The sequence below is a fragment of the Aquila chrysaetos genome, chromosome 14 (assembly GCF_900496995.4).
Source record: "Aquila chrysaetos chrysaetos chromosome 14, bAquChr1.4, whole genome shotgun sequence".
In the NCBI taxonomy this organism is placed as follows: Eukaryota; Metazoa; Chordata; class Aves; order Accipitriformes; family Accipitridae; genus Aquila; species Aquila chrysaetos.
Window position 1 is genome coordinate 3,765,953 of NC_044017.1, and position 27,196 is coordinate 3,793,148.

The following is a 27,196-nucleotide window of genomic DNA, read 5'->3' on the forward strand; positions in this document are numbered from 1 at the left end:
TAAGCTGTCCTGTGGCTGGAAGTGGTGATGTTGCTGATAGCATGACAGTGCAGCAGAGTAGTTGTTCTTCTATAGCATGGTGTGGGAGCGTGCAGTGGGAGGCAGTGCAAATGAGAGTTAAAACTCCATTCAACTTCCTGGGCAATTGCCCCTGGTAAAAATCTATAGCTGACGTCTATCAGCAGTATTCCCTGCAGGTGCTGCTGATGAAAATCTGTTTTAAAATGTAAGCTTCTAAGCCTGTGCTCACAAGCAGGTGGGAAAAGGAGAATTGAAATAATCTCCATTAGATGCATGCTTATTGAAATAGTATGCAATACACGTACCATTTAAAATAAATGTAAAAATGAATTTCACTGATTCTTTTTGACTTGGTATTTTGTTGCACAAACTACAAAATGACACAACTGAATTGCTACGTAAGGTAATCAGAATTCAGGAATCATATCTCCATATCATATCTTCTATATCTTATATCATTAGATTTAGCCATCCTCTGTCCACATAGATGTATCTGCCTTTTCTGTACTTAGATGTGTGATATTCCATGGAATAACTGTTTGTGGATACTTATAAATGCAATATTCATTATGTGATTTGCTGCAGCTCAGTATCAGAACTGCTGATGTAGATGGATTCTTCTAAGTCCTTTGTTATGACTTATAATGCTCATCTAAATGTAATTTTCCTGTTATTTTCATGTTCTGAGAGCTGGATTCCCTTAAAATTGCTCCCTTTTAAAATGCTATGTTCTATTTGATTATTGAAGAGCTGTCAGCATATACAGAAAGATGTGCTTAATAAGAAAAGATCATGGGTGTTTATTTGCTTGATAAAGTGTTAGAGATCTGCGAAGAAAACATAGAAATAAGCATATTGAATAGGACACTAATATGCTTCATATTTTAAAATTAAAATTATTAGCAGTCCTCCCATTTTATGACTTTCAATTAAAGGCATGGTATTAGTATTTGTCAGCTTCTAGCACAAGCAGACCAATAAACTCTTGAGTATCAAATTTACCCTCTGTAGTTCTTTGCTGCCATCTTCTGTTTCTTCAAATGATTGCCTTTATTGTTTGGATTCTGAAAAACAAGGCTGGGATATTACAGAGCAAAATTTCCCTTTCTGTCATTTTTTTCATTTCCTTGTTTTCAGCTAAAGCAAAGTGAAGCAAATGCAGATACAAAGGAGAAGCTTCCATTGCGTCTACGCATCTTTGAAAAATTTCCAAACAGGCCACAAATGGTGAAAATCTCCAAGCTGCCTTCAGATTTCACAGTTCCAAAAATAAGGTATTGAAATATTTCCTTTGCTAGTACACTGTAAACTTGTCTGGTGCCATGTAGCACCCCAAATATTTAACTGTTTTGCTTGTGGATTAGGCAGATAGTTCAGAAAAATCAGAAATGAAACGGAATTAACATTGGCATCGGAAGGATGTGACATTTTGGTTTTACTGCATTTTTACTTCTGAAAAAAAAATAATCCTAGCACTCCTTATAACGTATTCATGAAAGCAACTAGGTTGGCTGGAACCAACAAAAGTACAATATGATTGAGAAGTGTGTTGTTGTTTCTCCACTCCCATTTGTATTTTAGATTCTTGGCTGACATAGACAACTAGCAGTCTAACCAATTCTCATGTAGCTTTTTAAAGATAAGGTCAACTGGCATCTAATGATTATTAGAGGGGATAACACAGGCCATGCAATACCGGTTACTCTGTGACAACCTTGTCCCCTCTTTGTAAATACAAAGTTACCATAGTTACCACTTTCCTGTAAAACTCACCTTAACAAAGGATCGGACCCTCAGCTGTCTACTAGATCATCAGTTACAGTACAATTACCCTTGGCATGGTCCCCAAAAAAAGCTTACAGAAATCCAAGGGCTGCTCTAGCACGCGTGTGCTGCTAAGACCGCTGAAATAGCACAGGCTGACCAAACAGGTCCCCTGGCCGTGCCCATTCCAGTATCCCCACCGAGCACATGCTGGGAGAGAGGATGGTGTGAAAGATGGCAGTCTGGGTCTCCTGAGGTTACATTTCTTTTGATTAAACTCACAAGGAAGCTAAGGCAACTGGTTTGACCTGTTTGTATCATCTTAGCTGAATGAAAGGAATAATGCTGGTTAGAAGGGTCAGGAAAAACAACCTTCCAAACCTCAAGGAAGCAGTCATAGGTGTTTTGCTTTTAGTATCAAAATACTGTTTGGTTATATATTGAGGGCATTATTCTCCTACTCTTAGTCTTTTTTGGTGTTTCTTTCTAGCTGTGTTTTTCACAGCATACTCTAGACTAATACGTGGTGATGCTAACTACTGAAACAGACCTCAAACTATCACTGGCAAATCATATCTTTAAATCTGAAGCTATCGTACTATGTAGAACTCTCTCTCCAGATAAAAATTAGTTTTGACATAGTCAATTTACACTGAAAATAGGGCAACTCTACTAAACTTAAAATACAGCAAGATAAATGTACATTTGCTGTAAACAGAAATGCTTCTACATTTTAAACATGGCATATGTGAGGCACAGAATTGCTGAAGCGCCTTAATACTGGCATTCAAAGCAGTTACATGAACAGATGTTGTTTGAAATCTTCAGGAAAATTTCTTGCGGAGAGTATGTTTCCTTTGGATTATATCAGTGTTTGATTTACATTGAAGTAACAACTCGCTGTTTAATGAGCTCAAAAGAGCTGAAAACTGCAAAAAGGCACTTCAAATATTTAACACTTTAACTGGTAAATAAATAAATAAATAAATCTTAAAAGGAATAAAATTATTTTCTTTGACACTACATGCAGGCCACCCATCTCTCAATTCAGTTATGGATTTCTTTAATAAGTGAATTTCGGTTTTATCAGTTGTTTCGTCACTCTGTCCATCTATAGCCCAGTGCAACTTTTTCTTGGAGTTTATCCATCTTAGCACTAATGGGTTGTGACGTGTCATAAAGAAAATGAAATATTAACTCTTCCTGGGGTTTTAATCCATCAATATCTTCTATTTGTTCACAAGGGAAAGTTTTATGAAGCAGTTTATTGATCGCCAGCAGCAAGACACCAGCTGTTTGCTGCGAAGACTTCCTTCAGCATCTTCTTCCTCATGTGACCACTCTAAAAGATCAGCAATTGAAGAAAACAAATACATTGATCAAAAGGTAAATCAAGAGTATAGGGCGGTATATGTCTTTCCTTGAGTATTGTGAGGAAAGACCTCAGATTATTCAGTTTGTCACACTACCTAAAAGTGAACATAAGCCAGGGTGACTGAACACAGGCTAAAAGGCCGTGTTTAATTTAGCCTAAAACAGACATCACAGCAAATCCTCATTTGGTTTAAATTTTCCTGTCTCCTTTGACTTCAAAATTGAGGATTTGATACATAAATTTGTTCAATGCATCCATCTTACAAAGCTATTTTTTTAAGTAGTCTTGCTTTTAATCACTGAGAAGCTAGTGGAAAATTAAAGTTTGTGAATATTGCATTGGATTTTTGAGTGCCCTGATACTGTTACAACGTTGAGAACACACTTCACTGAAGCAAGGTCTCTGTGTAATCACTGGAGATGAGTAAAAACTTAAGAATTATTCTTATTATTTAGAGGACATTAACCTCTCTGTAGGCCTGGGAATCACTAGAAAACAGATGCTGAACACATATATTTGATACCCGTTGTGCTAAATGCTGCTAGTCTCCCAGCCGGACTGGCATGGACAGTTGGATTTGAAATATATCAAGACTGCTCGGAATGATGATGATAATGATGACGATGATGACGCAGCATAAGTAAATGTGTGTGACTTCTGGCACCTTGCAAAAATACAGGGGCAGAAAAAATCTTCATGTGCATCATGGAAGATACTGGTTTCCCAGATTTCTCATGGCATCTACACTGATACCACTTCTTCATCACTTGTAATATCGTGTAACTTATTTGGGACATTCTAACAGACAAAACAAAGTCCTTTCAGTACTCATAACAGGGTGCTCAGATCCTGTTTGAATATTAACGTCAGGGGTTTGTAAATACATTTTAAGTTACAGAATCACGGACAAGGAAAAGAATGAGGGTACATATTGTAGTTACTCGGTATAACTCTGGCTTTCCTAGCGTGTGGTTTGCAACTATAACTCAGGACAGCGTTCATACAGGCAGGAAGCACAGTTGGGGAAAGCAATACTCTTCTGATAATGAATGAAAAGAGACAATTTGCAAACTACTGTTAATTTCCATCCCTGTTTCAGTGGAGGAACCCATTCCTGTGGCCGATGTATTCTATGACATCAGTAGGCCAAAGCTGAACAGCATGGGCTGAGAGGGAGGTCTGTGGTAAAATATTATTTATCAGACAAGGAAGGCCATAGGAATCAAGACTAAATGGACATCATTTACTCTAACAAGCACAGCAGAAAAATTGGATAAGTTATTAAATGACAAGCCTAGGGGTCAGCAGAACTATACCAAATATCACTAATGATGGATCCCAAACACTGTGTCAGGGAAATCAGAGTACATTTCTACCATGTAATGAAGAGATGAACAGAGACCTTAAACTTGTCTCAGCCACAGTATGCAATGCAGAGCTGTGCAATGATTCAGTAGATCTGTTTACATGAATATAGTTAGGTATATTAGATTGCAATCTTAATTCCTTCTGCCTGCTGTTCACAAAAGTGAATCGTTACTGTGTTTGAACATAGATGAATACATGGCACAGTTTATTCAATGAGATCTTGCAATATGAAAACAGAATGTTGCATTCTTTTCAAATTTTCACTTCCCTCCAAGAGCAAATATGCATGATCTGACTTTCATTTTTGAATTGAAATAAGTGTTTGCAAATTGGTTTTGCACTATTCAACCTGCTTTAAGCACATACTTTTGGATTCCTGTGCCTTAAGGGCAGAATCAATGATGAGTAATATTTCTGATAAATGTAGCTTAAAACAAGGTATTTACACATTCCTATTAAGAGGGAGAAAGCACTAGGAAGGATTTTGTGAAAGTAATTACTCTGGCTTTCTATAGTTACAGTTGCCAAGGCAACCTCACTTTTGTATGAGCAAATCTTCTTAAAAATATCTTATCCTTAAAACAAGCTTGGAATGACTGGTTGCACTTAAATATAAACCTTACATGCATACTTTACTTTCCTTTGTCAAAAAAGAAACCTGACCAAACATTTTACTAATCCCAGTGCCTAGTAGGATGCATTCCCGCTGTTCCTGATAGCAGTGCAATGGCTTCAGAAACTTTTCACATCTTTTTTGCATTGTAGTTGATGAAAAAAATAGGGTGGAAGCAAAAGGTGAGATTCTGCTGGCAGATTTGACTCTGTCCTTCCTTTGTGGTGCCTGAGCTATGGCTAGTTCCTCCAGTTTCTCCTGGACTTAGATGAGTATTTCTGCGTTCCACACCTGCTGAAGTGATAGGAAGTACTTAATACATACATTCCCTTATTTCCACTTCAGCAGCATTCTTTTTTTCTTTCTCTAAAAATCTGCCACTATATATATATGGTGTTGGTTTTGTGTTCAAAATCAATCTATCTGACCCATAATTTGTGATGATCAATAAAGCAAATTGGGTTTTGTTCTCTTATATAATGGGTTGAGTAAGTCTTTTCAGTGTTATAATCCCCACTTCCTTGAAAAGATGTTTTAAGTTGTAAAAGAGGAGTAGGTTTTCATTGCATTCTTTTTTTGTTAAGGTATTTGACCTTCTCAAAATAATTGAAAAAATTATTTATTCATATATATTACCATAACCATGGCGACAATTGGTTTGAAATCATTTTCATCTATGGCAAATCAAAAGAACAGCTTTGAAGAACAGATTTCTCTGCTATACTCCTTTTTTCTAGTCAAGTCAGTGAGTTCCAGAAGATTTTCTAACTCTTCCAAATTTCTGAACTATTATCAAAGTAATAAACTAACCAAACACCAATAGATAAAATTACTTTTAGATACCTAAATGTATCTAAAATGCCCTTTACCTTTTATAAGTCCCCTAAGAGTTCTCTCTCAATGCATGGGGTCTGAGTGTGTGTGTGGAAACAGACTGTGCCGTGTTGATTCTTCTACGTCCGATGCCAGCAACACCTGGGCTATCTCAGTTACGGATGCTTGATAGGCAGCTTAGCATGATGCTTTGATTGAGTTGTTTATGATTATCTGTAACTTTGTAAAACTGGGTTTCTCTGGGATTCTCTGAACTTAACACTGCTGGAAATGTAGGATGGTCATTTTTTGCTCTCTGCTAGAGGTCCTGCTGAGCAAATTTTCTTAAACGCATTGATCTTGCCACAGACCTCCTCCACTGTGTGCTGAGCTAGTCTATCCTGACGTGGTTTGCAGGCCATAAGATGAAGAGCTCTGGGTCTAATTAGAGAAACCAGGACTGTCCCGGTTGGTGAGGATACCCCTGTTGTAGTAGAAAGTACCATGAAGATACTTTCTGGTGAAAGAAGGAAGATTGCTCAGAAAAAGGGCAAGTATAAGGAGACAGTGCCATTATAAAATTAATGGAAAAAGTATCTGAGGAAAGGGTTAAAAAATGAAAAGGGGAAGTTATGGTATTAAATGAACATTGTAGATATGGGAGAAGGTGACTTTTAGAGACAGAGAAGGAAGTGTTCTTCTATACTTCCACATTTGTATGAAAATTATTCACAGTGTGCTGGGAATTTCCTTAGCTAACCAATATTTCAGTAAATTCTTGGACAGGAGAACTGGATGAAATATGGAAACATAATTTTTGTGAGAGTGGGTGGATGAGAAGAAAGGAAGTTGGCAGAAAATAAGGACATCTCACTGTGGTGTCTCTCACAAGAGCCTGAGGGATAGTCACAGCAAGTTTCAGGGGACAAAGAACTAAACGAGCTGTAAGATTTACAACAAATCAGGTGTCCAGTAAAACACAGCTGAGTTGGCTGTAGAGCATTGGCCTTGGCTCCTTAACTTCAAAACTAGAATCAGAGGAGCACAGAAACACCTCTTAACAAGACCTGCAGAAAATTGTTGTGAGGAGGACGCTCCTGAACTGGTAACTTACCTTTGGCCCCACAAAACAGCACATTGCTGTTAAATTAGAGTTCAAAACTGACAGGCTCATGAAATGAACTTTGAAAATGCCTATGGCTCAATATGTACAGACACCCATGTGCATCTTTACAGCAGTGGCACAGCAGGAGTGAATTACAAAACAAAGTGAAAGAGCATTTAATATATCCATGTATTTTATAGTTCAGCCTTTGAGCATCTCCCATTTAATTGAAGGAATATAAACAAGCCAGGTCCCTTATTTCTGCATTTGTAAGATTAATTGGATAGTAGCAAACATACTTTCTCTTTGCTGTTCTCTATCATCCTGTTTCCTTTCACATGTATGAGTTTTGTTCTTAGCTCTGCAAGCAGTGAAGTTCATAGCCATTCCTCTTCCCTGTGGGAGCAAGATCCATCATTAAGGTCTAGCCCCCGTGAAAGCTTGACCTCCCATGCCATATGTCTCTCCCATTGATTTCCTACTTACAGCAGAACGTACCTGTATGACGGGAGATTGTGGTCAGAAGGTGAGAGCTGACCTCAGAGGTAGCCAGAACAATTACCATGGAGGACTATGAATATTAAGCAGCAGACCTCACGCTGGATTCTGCGTTCTTTGGGGAGTTGGAGCACTGAGGTGATATGTTCATGATGACCTGTGTTGCCTTGCAGGTGGGCTGCTGAGCTTTGCACCTGCTTTTTTTAGGCTAGTTGCCTTCATTCCCAGGTATGATCCTGCTGATACCCATTAAAGTTAGATGGGATGGAACACAAGCATCAACCCAATTATAAGCCTCACCCTAGAAAGGCCTCAGTACTTCCTTGGAGATCAACACCCTTTGGTTTATGTAGAAATCATTATCTCGACACCTCAGGGAAAGTTTTTGATTTTATCTGTTTACAATTTCACACATAAATTCAACACACAAGATGATTGCCTACAACTTTTAACACATGTTTGGTTAACATCATAGATACTCCATTTGTGAGCTGCTGAGACATGCCACCTATTTTTGATAAGAAGTTGTTTAATCTGTCATTTTTTTCCGGAATGTCATCTTCTGATCTGTGCTCAGCTTCTTTCATTAACTATTCTGTTTCTTGCAAAAAGAACCATGTATATTCAGAGAATATTTTGAAAGGACTTTTCCTTGCAGAAAGTATTTGCAATTGTAAAAGCTGAAATAGCCTTTCAGCTTTTCGAAGGCATAGCTTTTAGTGTTGAAGAGAGGGTGTCCCAAGATAGCTTTCAGAAAATCATCAGGCATGAAGACATACTCGTAAACTTCATTTGTATTTTTTCCTTCTTAGGAAAGAACCAAGGGTAGAATATTTATTCATAAATGGTCATTTCCAGAATTTCTACTTCTTGTTGTAATAAAGTTATGTCCCAAGTTAATCAACCTCTTCTGAACTTTATTTTGGGCATTCTATTGTGCAAAGCAGAATTTTGGCATAAAAAGTATGATAGCATTTTGTTGTGTTCCTCATTATTCTTTTCTCTAAATAATTTGAAAGAATAATTTTATCACGTTAATTTTCAATATAGCAGAAACTAATAAAGTATAATTGTACATGAATTCCAAGTAGAAAAGGTTATTTATTTTTAAACACTAATAAATACTACATTTTTTCTGAAGTAATTCTTGCAGTATCAACAAAAATCATTCAAACTTTATCTTAATCTCCCTTTACTGAGCATCTGAGTAGAAGTCTGTCCGACAATTTCAGTTTCCTTATACCGCTTGTTAATTAAACACAGCCAAGTGCTTCAGTCTTACCTATTTATGTCATTCACAGGATATTGCCAAAATCTATCTAGCTATAACACTCAGAAAAGTCATTAAAGCAATCTTACCTGCTGGAATGAGAATGGCCTATGAATCCAGCATTTTTTTGCTCATTACAGTCTTGATTTTCAAAGAAGATTATTTTTGTCCCATGTCTGTTCTCATCAGATCTTTCTAATGAAGTTAACATATGTAAATGCAGTATTTCAGGTTTTCTGAAAATTAATCAGGAGAGCGCTTTGTCTGTTCTGCATTTTTTAAAGATTTTGTTTATTTTTAGATAAAATGGATATGTAACAATGTCCCTGTGTCCCTGTGTCTAAATAATCAATTTATTGAAAAAGTCACTTTCTCATTAAGTATTTTACCACATACATATTTCAGCTGGTAATGTTTAACTTTTCTGACCGTGTTTGCCTTCAGAGCAGAGAAGACAGAACTGCAGTAGTTCCTGTTATGGTCTATTTCCAGCTTCTCATGATTTTAAATCTCTTTGTCACTATTGCATGTACCTAGTGTATTCAAAATTCTGCCTGGAAAAGACCAATTTTCAATTACATTCTGAGAGAAAGGGGGCTGGGGACTGGATACGTCACCATTTTCAGAAAGGGCCATAATTCAGCACTTCTTTCTGGCATTAGCTTTCTCCTTCATCAGTTTTGTGCTAAAAGATTTTGAGGGTTTGATACAAAGGCTGTGAAGATGCGTCAAAACCACAAGGGGCTGATCATACTCCTCCTGTTTCTTCAATCAAACAAAATACAGATGTGGCAAAATTTTTAGGGCTGTTATATTTGGAGTGAAGGGAGAGGCAATGAGGGCCCGGGTCACAGGAAAGCCCTTCTGTCTGAGCCTTATACTCTCCCTTTCCCTGCTCCTACCAAGGAATCCAGATCTCCTTCTCCAAGCCTTTCAGTTGCCCTCACCCACTCAGAGGACTCATTCACAAGAACTGATTAAATATAGTCGAGATTGCTTTGTTCTAGTGAAGGGAACTATATGCGTGTGCTTTTATGACCAGGAGTTGCATTCTTCCTTGTTCCCCCAACCCAAGTTACCTCCCACTTGAAACTCTCAGTTCATAACAAGTTTTCTTCCCTTCCCAGTCCAGCCCAGCCTGGCAGTCTCGTCTTCCCTAGGACCTTAAGATCCCCAATTCAAGGTATGGAGTGGAGCCTTCTCCTCCATCGCTGTGCACCCAGCAAAATGTGTTACCAAAACCACATCAGCTTGGCCAGGAGTCCTCACTTCCACCCTGCTGGTGGCTGCCATGAGTAATCTGCCCAGCCCTCTTTACTGGCTTTTTCCAAGGTCTCCCTGGCTCCTGCATCGAGTAAAGATAGAAAACAGAAGAAAACAAACCTATCCAAGACTGCACTTGCCAAAATGATCAGAGGGACGGACCACCTCTCCTACAAGGACAGGCTGAGAAAGTTGGGGTTGTTTAGCCTGGAGAAGAGGTTCCAGGGAGACCTTATTGCAGCCTTTCGATACTTAAGGGAGCTTTTAAGAAAGATGGGGACAGACTTTTTAGTAGGGCCGGTAGTGATAGGACAAGAGGTAATGGTTTTAAACTAAAAGAGAGTAGATTTAGACTAGATGTAAAGACGTTTTTTACAATGAGGGTGGTGAAACACTGGCACAGGTTGCCCAGAGAGGTGGTAGATGCCCCATCCCTGGAAACATTCAAGGTCAGGTTGGACGGGCTCTGAGCAACCGAATCTAGTTGAAGATGTCCCTGCTCGTTGCAGGGCGGTTGGACTAGATGACCTTTAAAGGTCCCTTCCAACCCAAACCATTCTATGATTCTGTGAAAAACCTGCCTGTTAAACTGCTGAAAGTGAAAAACTCAGATATGCCAAAGGGAAGAACCCAACCATAGTATGACAAGACATAAAAGAGAGGGATTCTTCTCCCTCCCTGGAGCTGCTCCCCCATGTGTCTGAGATGGACTATTACCATTCCCTTTAAGTCTTTGAGGGTTTTGTGTATGCTAATATTAGCCTTGTCCACATTCTCAGACTTAATTGAAAAAGGTTCTTAGTTATGAAAGGACATGTAGATTTTCCAAACCAGTAGTCAGCTAATTAGAAGAACATGGCTTTCCTTAAGAGACAGGCAGCAATCAAGGGCTACAAAAGGAATTAAGGCATTTCAGGTCAGTGACTCCCAAGAGTTAAGGAGATTATGCCCACTTCTCATTCTAGACATCTGATCAAAAGGGACAGCCTTTGACTCCTTGTGGCACTTATCTAATGCTAGACCACTTTCTTGACTGTTTAGTGAGCCTGTGTCTTATATAGGACAACCTCACCAAGGGCCAGATTTTCAAAGTCCAAATGAAAATTGTTGTACTTGGAGAGAAAGAAATGGATTAGGTGATCTCTAGAGGTCCCTTGTAATTCCATCCTTCATGATTCTGTAGGCATTAAGCAAAGTTTTCAAAAGAGCTTAAGAAATTCCCCACCGATTTCTGTAGGATTTAGTCACTTAACCTGCTTAAATTCTTTTGAACATTTTGTTAGGTATCTACCAACAACTTTCAGTCTGGCCTTCCATCACTCTTCAAATTTTTGTCACATTCATTTTGATAGAGTCCGATCTCTTCAAGCCAAACATGCATAGGCAGAATGCTGTTCAACAAATAATAATATTTGCATTTGAGAGGCTACACAGCAAAATCCAAAAAAATGTGGGCCAAAAATATCCTATATTTAATGGAATGCTCAAGCTTTGAACAGATTCTGCCCAAATATTTCCTTGCTGTTTCTTAAAAATCACTCTGATATATTGCTTACTGTATTGACTCTTCATATTTTCCCTAGAAGCTGTACGTGTTTAAATAACAATATGATACCTAACAATCTGTTCATTCTGCAATCTACATAAACCATCAGTTGGCATCCAACAAATTCCAAACTGAAACAGAAGCTTTGGATGATTTTTTTTTTCCTTGCTTGGAATTTCTGGCATGGTACAGAAGACTATTTCCATATGGTCCTGCAGTTGCCTATAAAAGATTGTTATCAACAGCACTAAGCTAAAATTCCTAATTTTCATATAGCACTTAAGAAATTGCATTAGAAAAATATATTGCGTGCACTTTTTATTTTCCATTGTCAACCAAACATTTCAGATATTTATATCTCATTATTTACTTATGACCTTTTCTCACCTTGTGTTGCAGAACACCCACCAGTGCTTGTCTCTTCTGCCAACTCAGCAGTGATCTGATACAAAAATAATACACGACATCACCACAGTTTTTACTTGTTGATAGCATACAATTCTCTGTCAAATTCAAGTTGAAAACAATTGCTTTATGCAGTGCTTGCTGGGGTTTGTGCACTGCAAACATGTCACTAGCAAAATGTATCAAAACCTTGACAATGAATAGCATTTCTTAAACCTTAAAACCACTGAGCCATATCTTAGCTGTTACAAATTGGCATACATCCCCCTGAAGTCAGCAGCGCTGTGCCAGTACACCTAGGCTGTAGGACTGGTCCACAGTCATTAGCTGTCACCTAGCAAAGGTATCGTCCTGTGTTGCTTTGCTTTTAATCTTATGCCAAGGATTTTCTTTTTCCAGGGTAGAAAGCCTGGATTTTTTGAATAGACTACTAAATAAATAATTTAAAATATCTGCACTACCTTTTCAGAGCAGCGGGTGGCACTTGCGGAGCAACAATGTTTTGTGATTTAGCTGCTTTTACAACAGTTGCAGTGGTTTATTGCTTTGTCCTTGTCGTTTTGGACAAATGGGATTTCATAGGATCATTCAGATCGAGTTCACACCCACTGGACTGAGTCATTTTGTCTGCCTGAAGTCTGTCCTGCCAACAGCAGCAGTGAAGGGTGCCAGCACTTGTGGAAGAAGCACTACCTGCAGATTTCCTAATTCTGTGTCTACAGGCACATCTGTGTAAATAAACTCAAAGGCATGTGGGAACCAAGGCATGAGCTTTATTCATGGGTTTGTAGCAGCACATGCTTTCCGTCTAAAACCTTTTCATCCAGGAAATATTATCGGTAATTTGCTGACCTGTGACAGCTGTTCCTTACAGATTAAAGTAACCTGCAGGAGTTCTTTAAAATGTGTTGTTGAAAACATATTTAACAGTAATCAGATGCTGTTAGGTGATTTCAGGACAGTGTCTTATGCGAAAAAATAATGCTCTATAGCAGAAAGCTATATGGCACTGTTATTTCTGCACCGAGTGTACTTATAGGCTGCATAAAGAAGTAAATAAATAAATAATGGCTAATAAAGATACACTGAGGGTGTCCTCACAGTACATGACAATCTGTAATAAAAAACCCAGCAGGCTAAACAGATATACCCTAAAATAACCTCAGTAGAGTATACTGTACTTACTTAATTCCACAGTATCTGATCGAGTAACGTCTTTTTTACATTAACACTGCTAATAATTTCCTCTGCAACATTCAAGAACGCGGCAGGTATCACAAGTTTTAATTGCCAGCCTCATTCTACACCAGCATGCAGCATCTAGACGTTATTAAACAAAATACTGATCATCACGCCCATTTTCTGTTTGTACAGTTCCATTGCATTTGCCTGGTGTGCTATGCGAATTTGGAAAATTAAACGGGAGCCGGGAGCAGTTTGGTTTATTTATCTAATATAGAAATAAGGACACATATTTGTAAAATCTATAGTAATGGTTGATTTTCTTCAACACGCATATTGACATATGCATGTTGCTATTTGACTGACTGCTGACTCCTTTAAATAGGAGAAATGGATCAATCGTGCATATCTAAAAATATTATCTTGAATCGCTTCTTCTGGATATTTTAAATTTAAGATAAATTCACCAGGGTTCTGCTGAGGCAAGGACTCCTAACTCCTAAAGAGCAATGAGGACCATCATCTTGAAAAGCTGTAATCCTTGGAAGTGCCTGGGTTGTATTATCAGCTCCATTTTGGACCACTGAGATCCCTAGGCACTAAAGTATAGGATCTTGTGCATGCTTATGTATTCCTGGATTAAAGAACTGGATACCTGGCTCCAATCTAAATTCTATCACAATGCAGAGGCAGACAGGATGGTAACAAACCTTCGAAACTTCACCTAAGCCTCTGTCTTTTGGGTATGCTTAGACCATGGTCAATGCCCAAGGATGTACTGCCTCAGGTGCAAGTTTCACAGCTAGACCTTCTGAAAAAAAGCACAGGAAAAGTAAATGCGCTCTTTGCACAAATAATCTGGTGCAATGCCCTGTGTTCTGGTCCTTTTTCCTATTGCCACGATTTCTTAGGCATTTTTTCGTTTAAGCATCACTGGATAAAATTCATTAACAGCTTTGGGAGTAGGAACTGGAACCCAGTCTTCTGTCCCCCATCTCAGTGGCTCCAGACATGGGCTTCTTCCTACTGCTTCACCCTGTGGATGTGGCTCTGTGGGTGTTGCACCTCTGTTTTTTCGGTGGCCAAATACTGGAGTGCAGTGCTGTCCTTGCAGATCTCCAACAGGCGACTAGGGTGTTCACTGAAGCCATCAAAAAGGGGGTCAAACCATTTCCAGCTGAGGCATGCAAGGGATTTAGCAGTATGCTTTTATACAAAACATACGCCACTGCCTCCTTCTTTGTTAGTCTTGCTACCCAGAGGGAGGATTCAGCAGTCCCTGGTAGATGACTGTGCCGGGTGTAAGTAGCCCTTGGCCTAGACCTGCTACCAGCTTTTCTTGAGATGTTCTTCTTCCTTGCTGGTACTAGATGGTTTAACACTTGGCTTGGGGAAACACTAAATGTATCAGTACAAGCGCCCAGCCTCCCTGTAAAGTCTTTGAGAAGAAGTAGACTCCTCATTCCTGCTTTCCCAGGGCACATTCCCTTGTTGACGACCTATGTGGATTGCCCTGCTTGGGCCACACGCTTGATGCCAAGGTGTTTTGACACCTATTTTAAACACCGAAAGGAAGTGGTCTATGCCAGATAGGGAACTGTAGACAATTTCAGGAAAATTTATTTGCCTCAGCTTTTTTCTGAAATCAGATGAGCAAAACCTGGAAATTTGGAAGGAAATCAACGGTTCCTGTGTTGGAAATCTTTTTAATTTCTAAGATGTTGACAAGCAAAGAATAGTTATTAGAAATAAATGGACATAACACATTAGCAGGCAGCACACTTTTTTCCCTGATGTTTGATGTAATTGCAATTATTCTAAAGCAATTATTTCTAACAGGAAAAAAACAACTGAAACAAAACAACTGTTTTTCCACCTTCATTATTCCCAGAAGCTTCATGTTCCTAGCTGAGCCCTAAAAAAATTATTAGCTAACACCTTGCAAAAGGATAGATACTCCTGTGGTTGCAGGCTTCTTTCTCCAGTCCTGATAAGGGGAGAAATCAGTTATCTGGGATTTCACTGACATTAATTTCACTGACATTAGAAGAAAAAAGATGTGAAAGAGTTGACACTGCTTTCACCATTGTCAGATATATCTAAATCCATAATAAGGTACCATGCTGATAAATCCACTAAACCTGTGCTAAGGTACTGCAAATGAGTTACAACCTATACAAATACGTTTCAATATATGAAATATTTACCCCTACACAATATTTAATATAATGGTATATCTCATACTGTGATTTTTCAGTTTATTTTGATATTAACCATATCCAGGCAATGGAACAATGTTTTGGTTTATATTCAAATATTCAACAATTCTGTTACTATTTTTTGAATCTTAACTGAAATTCCAATACCTTATTTTCCAAACTATATTCTGAAGCGTTGCATACTTTATTTCAGTTTTCAAGTTGCAGGGTTTTTAAGGAACCCACTGAATCTCAAAATAGTGGTGTTTTCAAATCATGTGTGTTCTTACTTCCCCAGGCTGTACAGAGATGGGTTAGGACTTCAGAAAGGTTAAAGGAGCCACACTTGAAAAGGCAAGGGTTAGGAAAGAGATTGTAGCTTGCTGTTACAGGTGTGGCTTAAAAAGCAGTAGCCATTTTATTAAGGACAGCCAGTATAATTAACAAGTTTTAAGGTATTTTCCAGGCTTCTGTTTTTCTCCAAAGGAAGGCACTTTACTGTGAACCAGAGTCAACCTGAGTCTTGAGAGAAGTTCTAGCAAAATCATTTGTCAAATGAGTCTGGATTTGAGGTAGTGTTTTAGAAATCTGTTACATACATCCTTAGGTCAGACACAGATCAATTAAACAAATCTGATATTTATAATAAATAGTTTTAAAGAATTGTGCTTAAAGATTCCATTTCAGATCAGTCAAAAACAAGGCATACATTGCTAGGAGCTCCCAAATAGTTGACAGAGTTAAGTCTTGCAAGGTGCCAGGGGCTTTCTGTTCATCACAGGTGCAATTCCTCAGCTAAATTCTTCAGCTGTGATTTGATCCTCGATTTGCCATGTTTGCTAACCACTTAGGAATTAAGTGGTTGGGTTTTTATGTATCTATCTCAGTCCTTTCATTTAATGTTCAGGAAGTCCTGTTTACAAGGATAGGCTTAAAACACTGTTCATGACCAGAGATAAGCACAAGCACGTTTTGCTCACCACTTTTTTTGCTATATATCAGGGAGAAGAAAGGGACCTGCTTTCATCTCACCTAGCTCTAGGCACTGAAATGATACATCTAAGCTTTGTTAGCTGGCTCTCTGTATAGTCAAGGCATCTCCAGAGTATGATCAGCCTACTCAAAATCCAAAGTGGAGGAAGAGTAGCAGGGATTAAGACAAAGGTGTGACTTGGCCAACTGGAGAAGAGAAGAAATCTGTAATAGGGGGAATAATATTAGTGTTAGTAACAAAACTATCTGCTTCTTTCTACCCAGAACTAGCTAGGGATTGGGATAGGGAGGCCAAAAGCTGCAAGATCAGGCTAGGATCTTCAACGTTCCTCAAGGAATTTGCTCTATGTGACCATTTTGATCTTTTCCACCATCCTTTTCCTGGAAAAGGACACCCATGCAACAGACTGTGAAAAACAGCTTTGTGATAGAGAACATTATGTGTTTAATTTTACATACACTCGGCATCATAATGTTTCATTGGTCTGTCACATACACATGCTATATTTTATGGCAATTAAAAAGTACACTGTCTTTTTCTTAATTTTATAGCTCCGTAAATCTGTTTTCAGCATCAGAGCAAGAAACCTTCTGGAAAAAGAGACAGCAATCAATAAAATTCTAAGGTAAGAGTCCACAGTGATTTGATTTTGGTTTGACTGTCATCTGATTTCTCATAACCTTGTTTTTCATGAATGTTACTGTACGTATAATATTTATGATAGTGTATCCCTTTGTAGTACATCAATTGCCTTCATTATCAAAGATAAATTGCTCTTTTCTCTGGCTGTATTATATGCTTGAACAGCAACAAGAGAGAGATTGTTCTTCAGTATGTATTTGAATTCTGTGTCATGCAGAGAGATCATGTTTCAGCTCTTTTCACTTCTTCTGAATTAACCAAAAAATGTCTCTTCATAAGCGGTGTTATTTTGCCTAAAGATTTCCAGCCTAGTTCTTGCATATATATGCACATAAACATTCGCAGGAGTTGTACACTAGAAAGCATAGACTACAGCTAATCTTATTCCAAGTAGGAAGTGTACAATGAAGAAGATTTCGGAACTGTGACTTCTGTAGAAGGATTTCCTGAATATTTTAATAATGATCGCTCATTTTGGTATTCCATATGAAGTAAGTACTCAGCACCGTAAGTAAATAATGCAAGCCTAAGTCTCTAAGACCCATGTCTAAAGTTATCATATGGGTAACACCATGCTGCAGTTTTTCATGCTACTGTTGGTTTTACATTAAAATGACTGTCATTGATATAAGATCCATTAGCAATGCCAACAATTTATAGATCATTCTTTCTTATATATTTGCATTCTCACCAAAACAGGTGCATCTCCAGAATCTTGTGAATGAGTGGTCCCAGGTAAATACACAGTATAAACAGGAATAACTGACCTGAGAAGTACAACTGTGGGATTAGATTAAATATCGCAGTGTTTTATGAGGAGCAGTGCACTAGGAATTCAATGTGATTTCTGGATTATGAAGTTTCTTGAAAAGTGCCTAGTAATTACACGCCATTTGGGAAATACTACAGCTCTAGTTCTTTTTAATGCTCTATAAGAATACAGCACAGGGAGAATGGTAGAAATTAATGTGAAACTTTATCTGTCTTTAAACTCACGGTAATGAAAACATGAACAATTACTAAGTCAAATGAGTGCTCTTTGTCAAAAAATTATTGAGAAATGTAGCTACAAGACCATAAGTATTCCATTTTAACAAAACTTAGGGCTGTATTCGTAAGCATTTCTTAGTTACGTGAATGTACCTTGATTTTATAGGCATTACTGTTACAGATAGATAATTACAAGTCTCTTTGTCCTAATAAAAAAAACTTTTAAAAAAAAGGGTTTAGATACAGGCTTCATGGCAGCATTTCAGTAAAACATTTGTAATGAAATTCTGTGTTATATTACAACTGTGAAATGTTACTGACACCTCTAAGGTTACACAAATGTCAGTTTGTTTGGCATGTTTCTTATACTAGAGGAAACATGTAGACAATTTTTTTTTTTAAACTGTGACATCTGTAGGGGCTCCGTTCTTTCTTAGATAGAAGAAAATATTAAGTCCTGCAAACTGAAATTCAGAATTCTGATGAATTCTTCCATCAGCACCGAACTTTCTCCTTTTCCGGAGAAATCTGAAGCAGAGTGGGAGGAGAATCCAAGCAAACCGTTGTTTGGACTTCACTAAGTTCTCAGAGGTACCAGGACAGAATCAGAAATGAGTCCTTCCAATTTCAATCCTGCTGACTTCCGCTTGGTTCTTCAGAGCACGGCTTCTGCTAAAGTTTTCTATCTAGGAGGAATTCTCATCAATTCACCTGAATTCCTCTGAAGAAAAGTTTCGGAGGCAGATGAAGAAAGTTTTCATTTGCTAATTTATTGATTTATTTTAATTAATCTATTTAATCTATTAATTTAATCTACATTTACTGTGCTTTTCCATCTACTTCCTGAGTGATCAGCAATGAACTTTTGAGGAACACAGAGAAAAGGAGGGAACTTCTGTCAAGTAAAAAAAACGTGGGATGCTATGTCCTTTTATGCTTTCTTGGGTTGCTCGTAAGTCATTTACAAAGAGGAAGTCTTATTCTCCTCCTGAGAAAAAGGAACAAATACTGTTTATTGTTCCTTGTTATTGCCTCAAAATTGTTAAATAAGCTCTGAGCTGTGACATCGCCAATGCATCTGTTCCAGCATAAGAAAATTGTGTTCGTGGTATATCTGGTGGGCATGCTGATAAAGAGCATTGCCAGTAATGGGCCTGCTGGTCCTGAGCACTGCCAGCGTGTCCGTGTTGTTGCCAGTGTTGATGCAAGGGAGTTTTACAAACAGAGAAAGAAGTGGTAAAAAAAGATAAAATTTACAGCTGAAACTTTGGATTCAGTTCAAGGAACACAGGAAAACTCATACTCACAAAACGTGAGAGATTCTTTTTCCTATTTTTACGTTAGTTATAAATGCTGTATGCTCCTTAATAAAAGTAGCTGCATCTCAACTATTCAGAGTATCTGACAAAAGAAGAAATGGAGTTTATGCCAAGAACAATAAGAGATAACTCAGGATATGCCTTCTGGAAAGATTCCTTCTAGAACCTTTTTAATTTTTGTCTACCTGAATTAAGGAGCATTTATCTAAAGCAATGCCTCTACACAGTAAAGCTGCCCATAGGCAACTTCGACTTGATCAAATTGCCATACTGAAAAGAGAATTTTAAGTCTGTTCTAGCTTAAGTCCACCTCTTGCTTTTCTCCCCCTACTTTTTAAACCTTGTCAAATTGTATTTTAATCAAATTCTGAATGTTTCAACGTAACCAGCGACTTGGAAGGAATATGCATTACACACAGATACCTTTATGTCTCTCTTGTGCATCTTGCTCTATCTAAACCGTCTTTTTCCCTTTATGTACTAAACTGCAGCTTGACATCTTCCCCAGGAGGAGGAAGAAGGGCATAAATAGCCCTCAACCACCCAGAGAGAGAGTTCGTACTCCCAGGCATCTCACCTGCTCATCTAATGTAACGTTATGCAGCAAAATGGAGGTCTCTGGTCTCTTCATTTTCCTGCAACTTTCTTACTGTGCTCCAGGGGAACTATCTATTTTCTGAAGATCCTTGGTTGGAAACCGACCTTCACCTTGCCCCCTTGAGGTCTTGGAGCAGTTAGTCCTGGGAACAGAGTCAAGGATGTAGCAACTACTGTCCTGGGTACTTTGACTCTGACCAGTGATTTGTATCATCCCTGCCAGTGTCAGAGCACAGAGAGGCTTAACTCTTCACATAAATCCATTCTGAGGTGGGGACTTCACCCTTCTGAGGAAAATGAAACAAAATAAAAATGAGTTACAGACAGTTAGAATAAATTTTTCAAAACACGATTGCATTTAGTAGTGCCTCTGAATTACAAACAGCTCAGTTTCTTTATGAAAATTATGATGCATTTCCCTCAGCAGCAATAACCACTTCTAGCAAATTTAATTCTTCCTGCGTATCTTCAGTGTTTCCCACTTTTGTCTTACTCTGTCTTGCTGTGAGCATTGCTTTTCGTCTTAAAAGCAAGTTTTGTGCCTGTGGTTCTTGCGACCCTCATTCCTTGTGGGATCATTATCTAAGAATGGGTGTCTGGTCCTTTATTAGTCCCACTGGCTTTCTGAAGTAGAGAGGGTGGAGAAGGTCCAGTCAAAATGTGTATAAACCAGTCCAGTTCTCTCCAGTGATGAGGATAAGTTGTAAACAGCACAGAATGGTGTGGAAACTGAGCAAATTAAAAGTAGTCTCACGTAGTCCAAAATATAATCAAAATATCAGTAGTGGAGAACCTGATTCTTGTGTCTATTAAGCCATGCTTCACAGAATCACAGAATGGTTGAGGTTGGAAGGGACTTCTGCAGGTCATCTGGTCCAAACTCCCTGCTCAAGCAGGGCCACCCAGAGCCAGTTGCCTAGGACCATGTCCAGATGGCTTTTGAATATCTCCAAGGTTGGAGACACCATAACCTCTCTGGGCAACCTGCACCAGTGCTTGGTCACCCTCACATAAGGGTTTATGCCCTTATTTTATAAAATACAAGGAATAACTTAAAAGTTCTCTGGTCTGTCAGTAAGAAAATCAAACTTGGCAGAATCACAAAAAATCATTATAAAATATATATTGTAACAGTTTGGGAAACTAACATTTTTAGAACAGGCAGCTTTTTATTTGCTTTTCATTACAGCTGATGCTATGATGCTATAGTCAAACTGTAAACTCATGCTAGGGGTATGCAATAGTATTTTCACTGTTCTAGTCAAGATTTCTCTGATGCATTTACTGGGTCTGAGGGAATAACATAGCTGACGCTTAAGTGGAACTTTCAGTTTCATAAACAGCTGAGTGAAGTGCATGTCTCATGTTTGAAACTGAGACTGCCATAAGTGCATCTTGGGGAAAAAAAAAAAAAAGAATTACTTGAATTAAGTATCCAGTTCTACTAATTTGCTAATATGCTAGAAGGTAATTCAGACTGTTCATACAAGTATTTCTGCAAAATACAGTGATTTTTTTTTTTAATATTAGAATAAGCAAGAAACAAGATTCTCTGTGCTTCTAGGAAAGTTATGAAGTTAATCTCTGAATAAATTCTCTCTGGACACTAATTCAGTAGTATAATACACTACCTCTCATAAGAGAATGAGCAAACATTTTCATTAGTTTGGTTATCACAGGAACATAGACATATAGGTCGGAAGGGCACTTCAGAGGCCATGCTGTCCAACTGCCCACTTCAGGTAGGACTATCGCTAACCCTGGATGAGATCAGCTTTGCGTCTTCACCTGCTCTGGTTGCAGCGCTGTGTTACCTTGCGAGAGGGTTTTCCTGATGCACAGTCTGAACCCTCCAAGCCACTGTTTCTGGCCATTGCTCACTGCTCTGTCGTCTCACAGTAACAATAGTTTAGTTCCATGTTCTAACCTCCTCTTCACCAAAGTAAACAAGCCCAGCTTTCTCAATTCTCCCTGGAGTTCATGTGTTGTTGGCCACTGACCGCTTGTACCTGCTCCTGTGTTTCAGCAACGCTTTTGAAGTACCCAAAAGTGTGTCCCAAGTGCAGCCTCTCCAGCTCTGAGTAGAGGGATAATAACTTCCCTCAATCTGCTGGCTACACTCCTCCTTAATATAGTAGTCAGTTTGCCTTATTGATAGCAGGAACACATTCATCCAGTTATCACACAGGTAACTCCATCCCATCCAGAGCCAGTGCCCAATGTAACTCCCACATCCTTTTCCACAGCCTGCATGGCCGCATGGAGCTATTCTGCACCAGGTGTGAAACTTTGCACATTTTGTTGTCGAACTTCGTGAAGCTTTTGCTGACTCAGTCTTCAAGTTTAGCAGGGTCCTTCTGGTTTAATGCTTTACCATTCAGTGTGTCAAATACTGCTTTTCACTTGTCCACATAGCCAGTTGTTTCATCTTGGTGATGGTGATGATAGGGTTGAGTGTTTATGCGTAAGAATCAGGGAGAAGGCCAACGAGGCAGATATCATGGTGGGAGTCTGTTACAGACCACCCAACCAGGATGAAGAGGCAGATGAAATATTCTATAAGCAGCTGGGAGAAGTATCACAATCGGTAGCCCTTGTTCTCCTGGGGGACTTGAATGACTTAGCAGATGTCTGCTGGAAATACAGTACAGCAGAGAGGAAACGGTCCAGGAGGTTCCTGGAGTGTGTGGAAAAAAACGTCCTGACACAGCTGGTGAGTGAGCCAGCTAGGGATGGTGTCCCACTGGAGCTGTTGTTTGTGAACAGAGAAGGACTTGTGGGTAATGTGATGGTTGGAGGCCGTCTTGGGCATAGCAATCACAAAACGATAGAATTTTCAATTCTTGGAGAAAGAAGGAGGGGGGTCAGCAGAACTGATACCTTAGACTTCCAGAGGTCAGACTTTGGCCTGTTTAGGAGCCTGGTTGACAGAGTCCCTTGGGAGGCAGTCCTGAAGGGCAATGGAGTCCAGGAAGGCTGGATGTTCTTCAAGAAGGAAATCCTAAAGGCGCAGAAGCAGGCCGTCCCCATGTGCCAAAAGAGGAGCTGGTGGGGAAGAAGACTGGCCTGGCTGAACAGAGAGCTTTGGCTGGAACTCAGGGAAAAAAGGAGAGTTTATGACCTTTGGAAGAAGGGGCAGGCAACTCAGAAGGACTACAAGGATGTCATGAGGTTATGAACATCCCTGGAGGTATTTAAAAGACATGTAGAATTTGTGCTTAGGGACATGGTTTAGTGGTGGACTTGGCAGTGTTGTTTGCACTTGGACTTGATGATCTTAAAGGTCTTTTCCAACCTAACTGATTCTATGATCATAGAAGGCGTACCTTTGGTATCCTTTATTAGAAATTTGCCTGCATTAAATAACTGACTTGTATTAATCAGTTCTAAATTACTTACAATAAGTTTCGTTGTATATATTCTATGTTTTCTCTCTTAAGAGTATGATTTCTTTCTTCATAACTGTGAGGCTTTGATACCATGCATTTCTTAGAACAAATGTTCCAGGTAAGCTCATCTTATGAGGTGCCAGGCTTTGATACCACGCATTTCTCAGAACAAATACTATAGTTGAGTTCAGCTGATGATTGTTGTCATCAGGAGCAAAATCCAGACTTAGTCACCACCTTCTTAAATCTCCACATGCGTATGACATCATTGGATTTCACCTGCCTCCTGCAGAGACAAACAGAAAGAAATACTGGAATGCACATATCCATTGGTAAGAAGTTACTCTGTTTTATGGGGTTTATGCCAAGTGACCACCATGTTACAGATCACTGTAAAGCATCGTTGTGAAGTAGTGTTAGTGGGCTTTGGAGTCTCCAACACTGCAGGTATGGAAAAGGAAGTTAGACAAATACCAGCCCAGAATAGTGTAGATATCATTGATCCTGCTTTGAGAGAGGTGATAGACTAGATGGCCACTTGGGTTTCCTTCTTCTCCATTGATTCTATCAATTCTTCTATAATCCAAGGAAAATAATTATTATACAAACATCTGGTAGAGGAGAAGCTGAAACAGCAAGGCAAGAATGACAATGAGAATACAAAATGGCTAAAGGAAAGAAAGTATGCTACCATAGTTCAACAGACTGAGCAGACACTAAAGAAAATAAGTGACTATTTGTTTTTTCCTTTAGAGACATTTGGAAGGAAACAAGAAAAAACATGGAAAAGAAAAATCATGAATTATCCAAGTTGCATTAATAATTCATTTTATTTTACCAGCCAAATTCAGATTTGTTTAAAAAATAGTATATTTTCCCCAAAGAACAGTAATGTAGCTGTGGTGAAAATGTGCATTTTGCTTACAATTCAAACAATGCCTTATTGAATTAAGTTTATAGATTGAAAAAGAGAAACACTAGAACACCTATCGGGTGGATTCACCATGAATCTTAGGTTGTCACATTTAACCATATATTCCAAGTTAAATGGAAGTATAATGAGAGCAGAGAAAGACTTAGTAAGGATAGAGAGTCTTAGTGAAAACAATGCTGAATGAGGCTGATAATTGAGTGTTTTACTGAAGTGTACTACACTGCTAAGACTTCACTGTGAGCACATTTCAGGGAGAACAAGAACAAAAGTACATCATAATATATGCAGTTGCTGCAGTTACTACTTAAGTATTCACTCATTAAAATAATAAAGAAAACCAACAAATTGGTGTTACACTGGAATGCAAGAAGATGAGTAAACACTTGTGGAAAGAATGCCTCCCTAAAAAGTCAAAGCGTGAGCCGTATGCATACCCTCTGCAAGAGACCTCAGAATATTCATTAAAGGTATAGTACTTTGAAGTATTGATCAAAGCTTTTAACATTTTACATTAGCTCAAAGAATGTTACTTGAACACTCTCTTCACTACTTATTTTTCAGGGGTTCCAAAGCATGAAATAGTTTGAAGGACTTCAGAAGTTTGGACCTCATAATTGTTCGCAGGTAATACAAACTATGTGGTATCCCGATATTGTATTGGTCTGTATGGTCTTCACCTGTAGCCTGGATTCCTGATAACCTACCAAATCACATTTTCTTTTTCAGGATATTTTATTACATTTGTGCTTTTCAAGGCAAATTTGGAGCATGTACTTTGCAGCTGCTGGACTGTGTTCAGAGTTCTGCAAGGTGAGTACAAAGTCAAGAAGCTTGACATATTTCTTGTCTCTTCTCCTTTGTTTCATAACTTCCTCATTCCACCAGAAGTGAACGTGAACCTATCTAATATTTCATAGAGGTGGTATAAGAAGATGGAAAGGACAATTTTACCTAAAAAAAAGGTAATTTTGCCTGCATTGTTCAAAGAAAGGCCAAAAGATTCTGACCAGCTACAGTTACGTGAAAATCTGTCAAGTCAAGAAAAGATTTTTTTTTCCAACTCCAATTCGCAAACCATGTAGGACTAAACTTTTTAACACTGTGGCACAGTGATTGTCCCAGGTGTGGGATTCACCTCCAGACTACCAGATCTGCCTGTGAGCTAAGTGGTGACCTGTCTATCATCTAGGTGACAGAGGTCTAGTCAATACAGGCAGTGGAGCCCAGTGAGATCTTTAGCTGACTGCATTGACTTTAGATGCCCACTTCATGATTATTAGAATAGCTTCCAAACATCATTAATTAAATTAATTGACAGTGTTCAATGAAGTTGTCCACATATAGACATCTAGTAATGTATGAGATGCAAGAGGATGTCCAAAACATCCTTTTGAGGATGGCAGGTAATATAGAAATTTGTAGGGGACCCATACCCTGCCGAAACAGCAGCTGGAAGCAAGGCAAAATACTCCAAGGCATGGCAGGTGGCACTGGCCACCTCTGTACAACCAATTTAATTGAGACCTACATCTCCACTGATTATGAGGGAAGCCTGGAAACATGACTCACATGTAGGCACTTAGAGTAAGCACGCAAGTGTAGGTGTCTACAATAAGAAAACAAATCCTATTGTAGATTTTGAGATTGGCAGCTATGCAAATCTGAAAACTTCATGGCATCTGCCTTCTTTTTCAAAAGTCCCCAAAGATCTGCAACTCTAGGTGTCTAAACAGCTGAAAAATATCCAGAGCCTGAGTCAAAAGGATAGCAAAGCATGGCTTTTACTAAGAATTAATACAAGGAAGATTAAGGCACCAATTCCCATCAAGTGGAGAATGCCAGGAGAGAGGCTGCCAAAAGTAGCCGTGGCCTTTTCAGCATAGCATCTTTGTCTCTGAAAATATAAAAAGTTTCTTTGCAGTAACTTGATAAAAATTTCTGATCTCTGTGCTCTACAACTGGCATTTCATTATTTCTCTGTTGATTTCAGTAGGAGCTGCAGGGCTTCCAGAGTTACTGAAAATGGGGCAATGGATATAAATTCTAAATGTGGATTTAGGAATCTAACTTAGGCAGAGATCATAGACAATCCTAACAGTCTTTCTACAGGTGTTACCCTTCATGCATGCCCATTCTGTGTAGTATATGGCTAAGTGTATTTTATTACACCATTAATAAACAAATAAGCCATCTTGTTCATTAGTCAGGTAAAGAATTTATTGCTTGAGCATTTACTGTTTTCTTTTATTATGGGCACCAAGATTTTATGTAACTTGGTATTCGAGTAACTTGTGTACAAGGACATGAAAAGTTCATGTGCAAGTCACTTTTTGATGTCAAGAAAATCATTTCTAGCTGTTAAAAGCAGAGCACAATAATTTATATTTACAGGAAAAAAAGGATAAATTACCCTCCTTGTCACAGCAAGAAGCCTCTATACAGAAGTCAGACCCCAGAACTTCCTTCCCATTGTCTCTGCTGGGAAAAACCAGATTGTCGTTTTAATGGATCTATTTTTAGGAAATAATTTCTATCTCTTTTTTTTTTTTTTTTTTAACAAGAAAATTGCACAGGTGTTCAAATGATATCTCTGTTGTCTTCTGACAGTGTTGTGTAGTATCATCCCCCATAATATAATGCTTAAAATCCATTGGTATTAAAATGTTCATGATTTGGCTAAGATGAGCTGTGTTTTAAAAGACATATAGTAATTTTCTTAAACGGCATGATGCTTCAGTTCAGTGTAGTGTAACCTAATGCCTTCTCTGACAAGTGTAGCACAATGTATTTTTCTAGCATGCTAGTATGATTGGCAGTGATGACACTGACAAGCATTCTAAGCTTCTCATTTTTGTTCCAGATCTCACTTTGGATCCCTACTCATACCATTTATGTGTTCAAATCTAAAAG

The 27,196-nt window shown here is 38.6% G+C and overlaps 1 protein-coding gene and 1 long non-coding RNA gene across 5 annotated transcripts in view; both read left to right on the top strand.

Moving 5' to 3' along the window:
• The window catches only part of NALCN (sodium leak channel, non-selective), a 246,619-nt gene that overhangs the window by 181,679 nt on the left and 37,744 nt on the right, over window positions 1-27,196 (top strand). For all 4 annotated transcript variants that reach the window (XM_030036507.1, XM_030036506.2, XM_030036508.2 and 1 more), the window contains 3 exons: window positions 1,159-1,295; window positions 3,030-3,171; window positions 16,967-17,040. In XM_030036507.1, coding sequence (XP_029892367.1) covers window positions 1,159-1,295; window positions 3,030-3,171; window positions 16,967-17,040 — 353 coding nt within the window. The remainder of the gene's footprint in view (window positions 1-1,158; window positions 1,296-3,029; window positions 3,172-16,966; window positions 17,041-27,196) is intronic.
• LOC115350676 lies at window positions 22,761-25,240 on the top strand. Its single transcript, XR_003926558.2, has 3 exons — window positions 22,761-24,753; window positions 24,848-24,910; window positions 25,013-25,240. It is a non-coding gene; the product is annotated as an uncharacterized LOC115350676 (long non-coding RNA).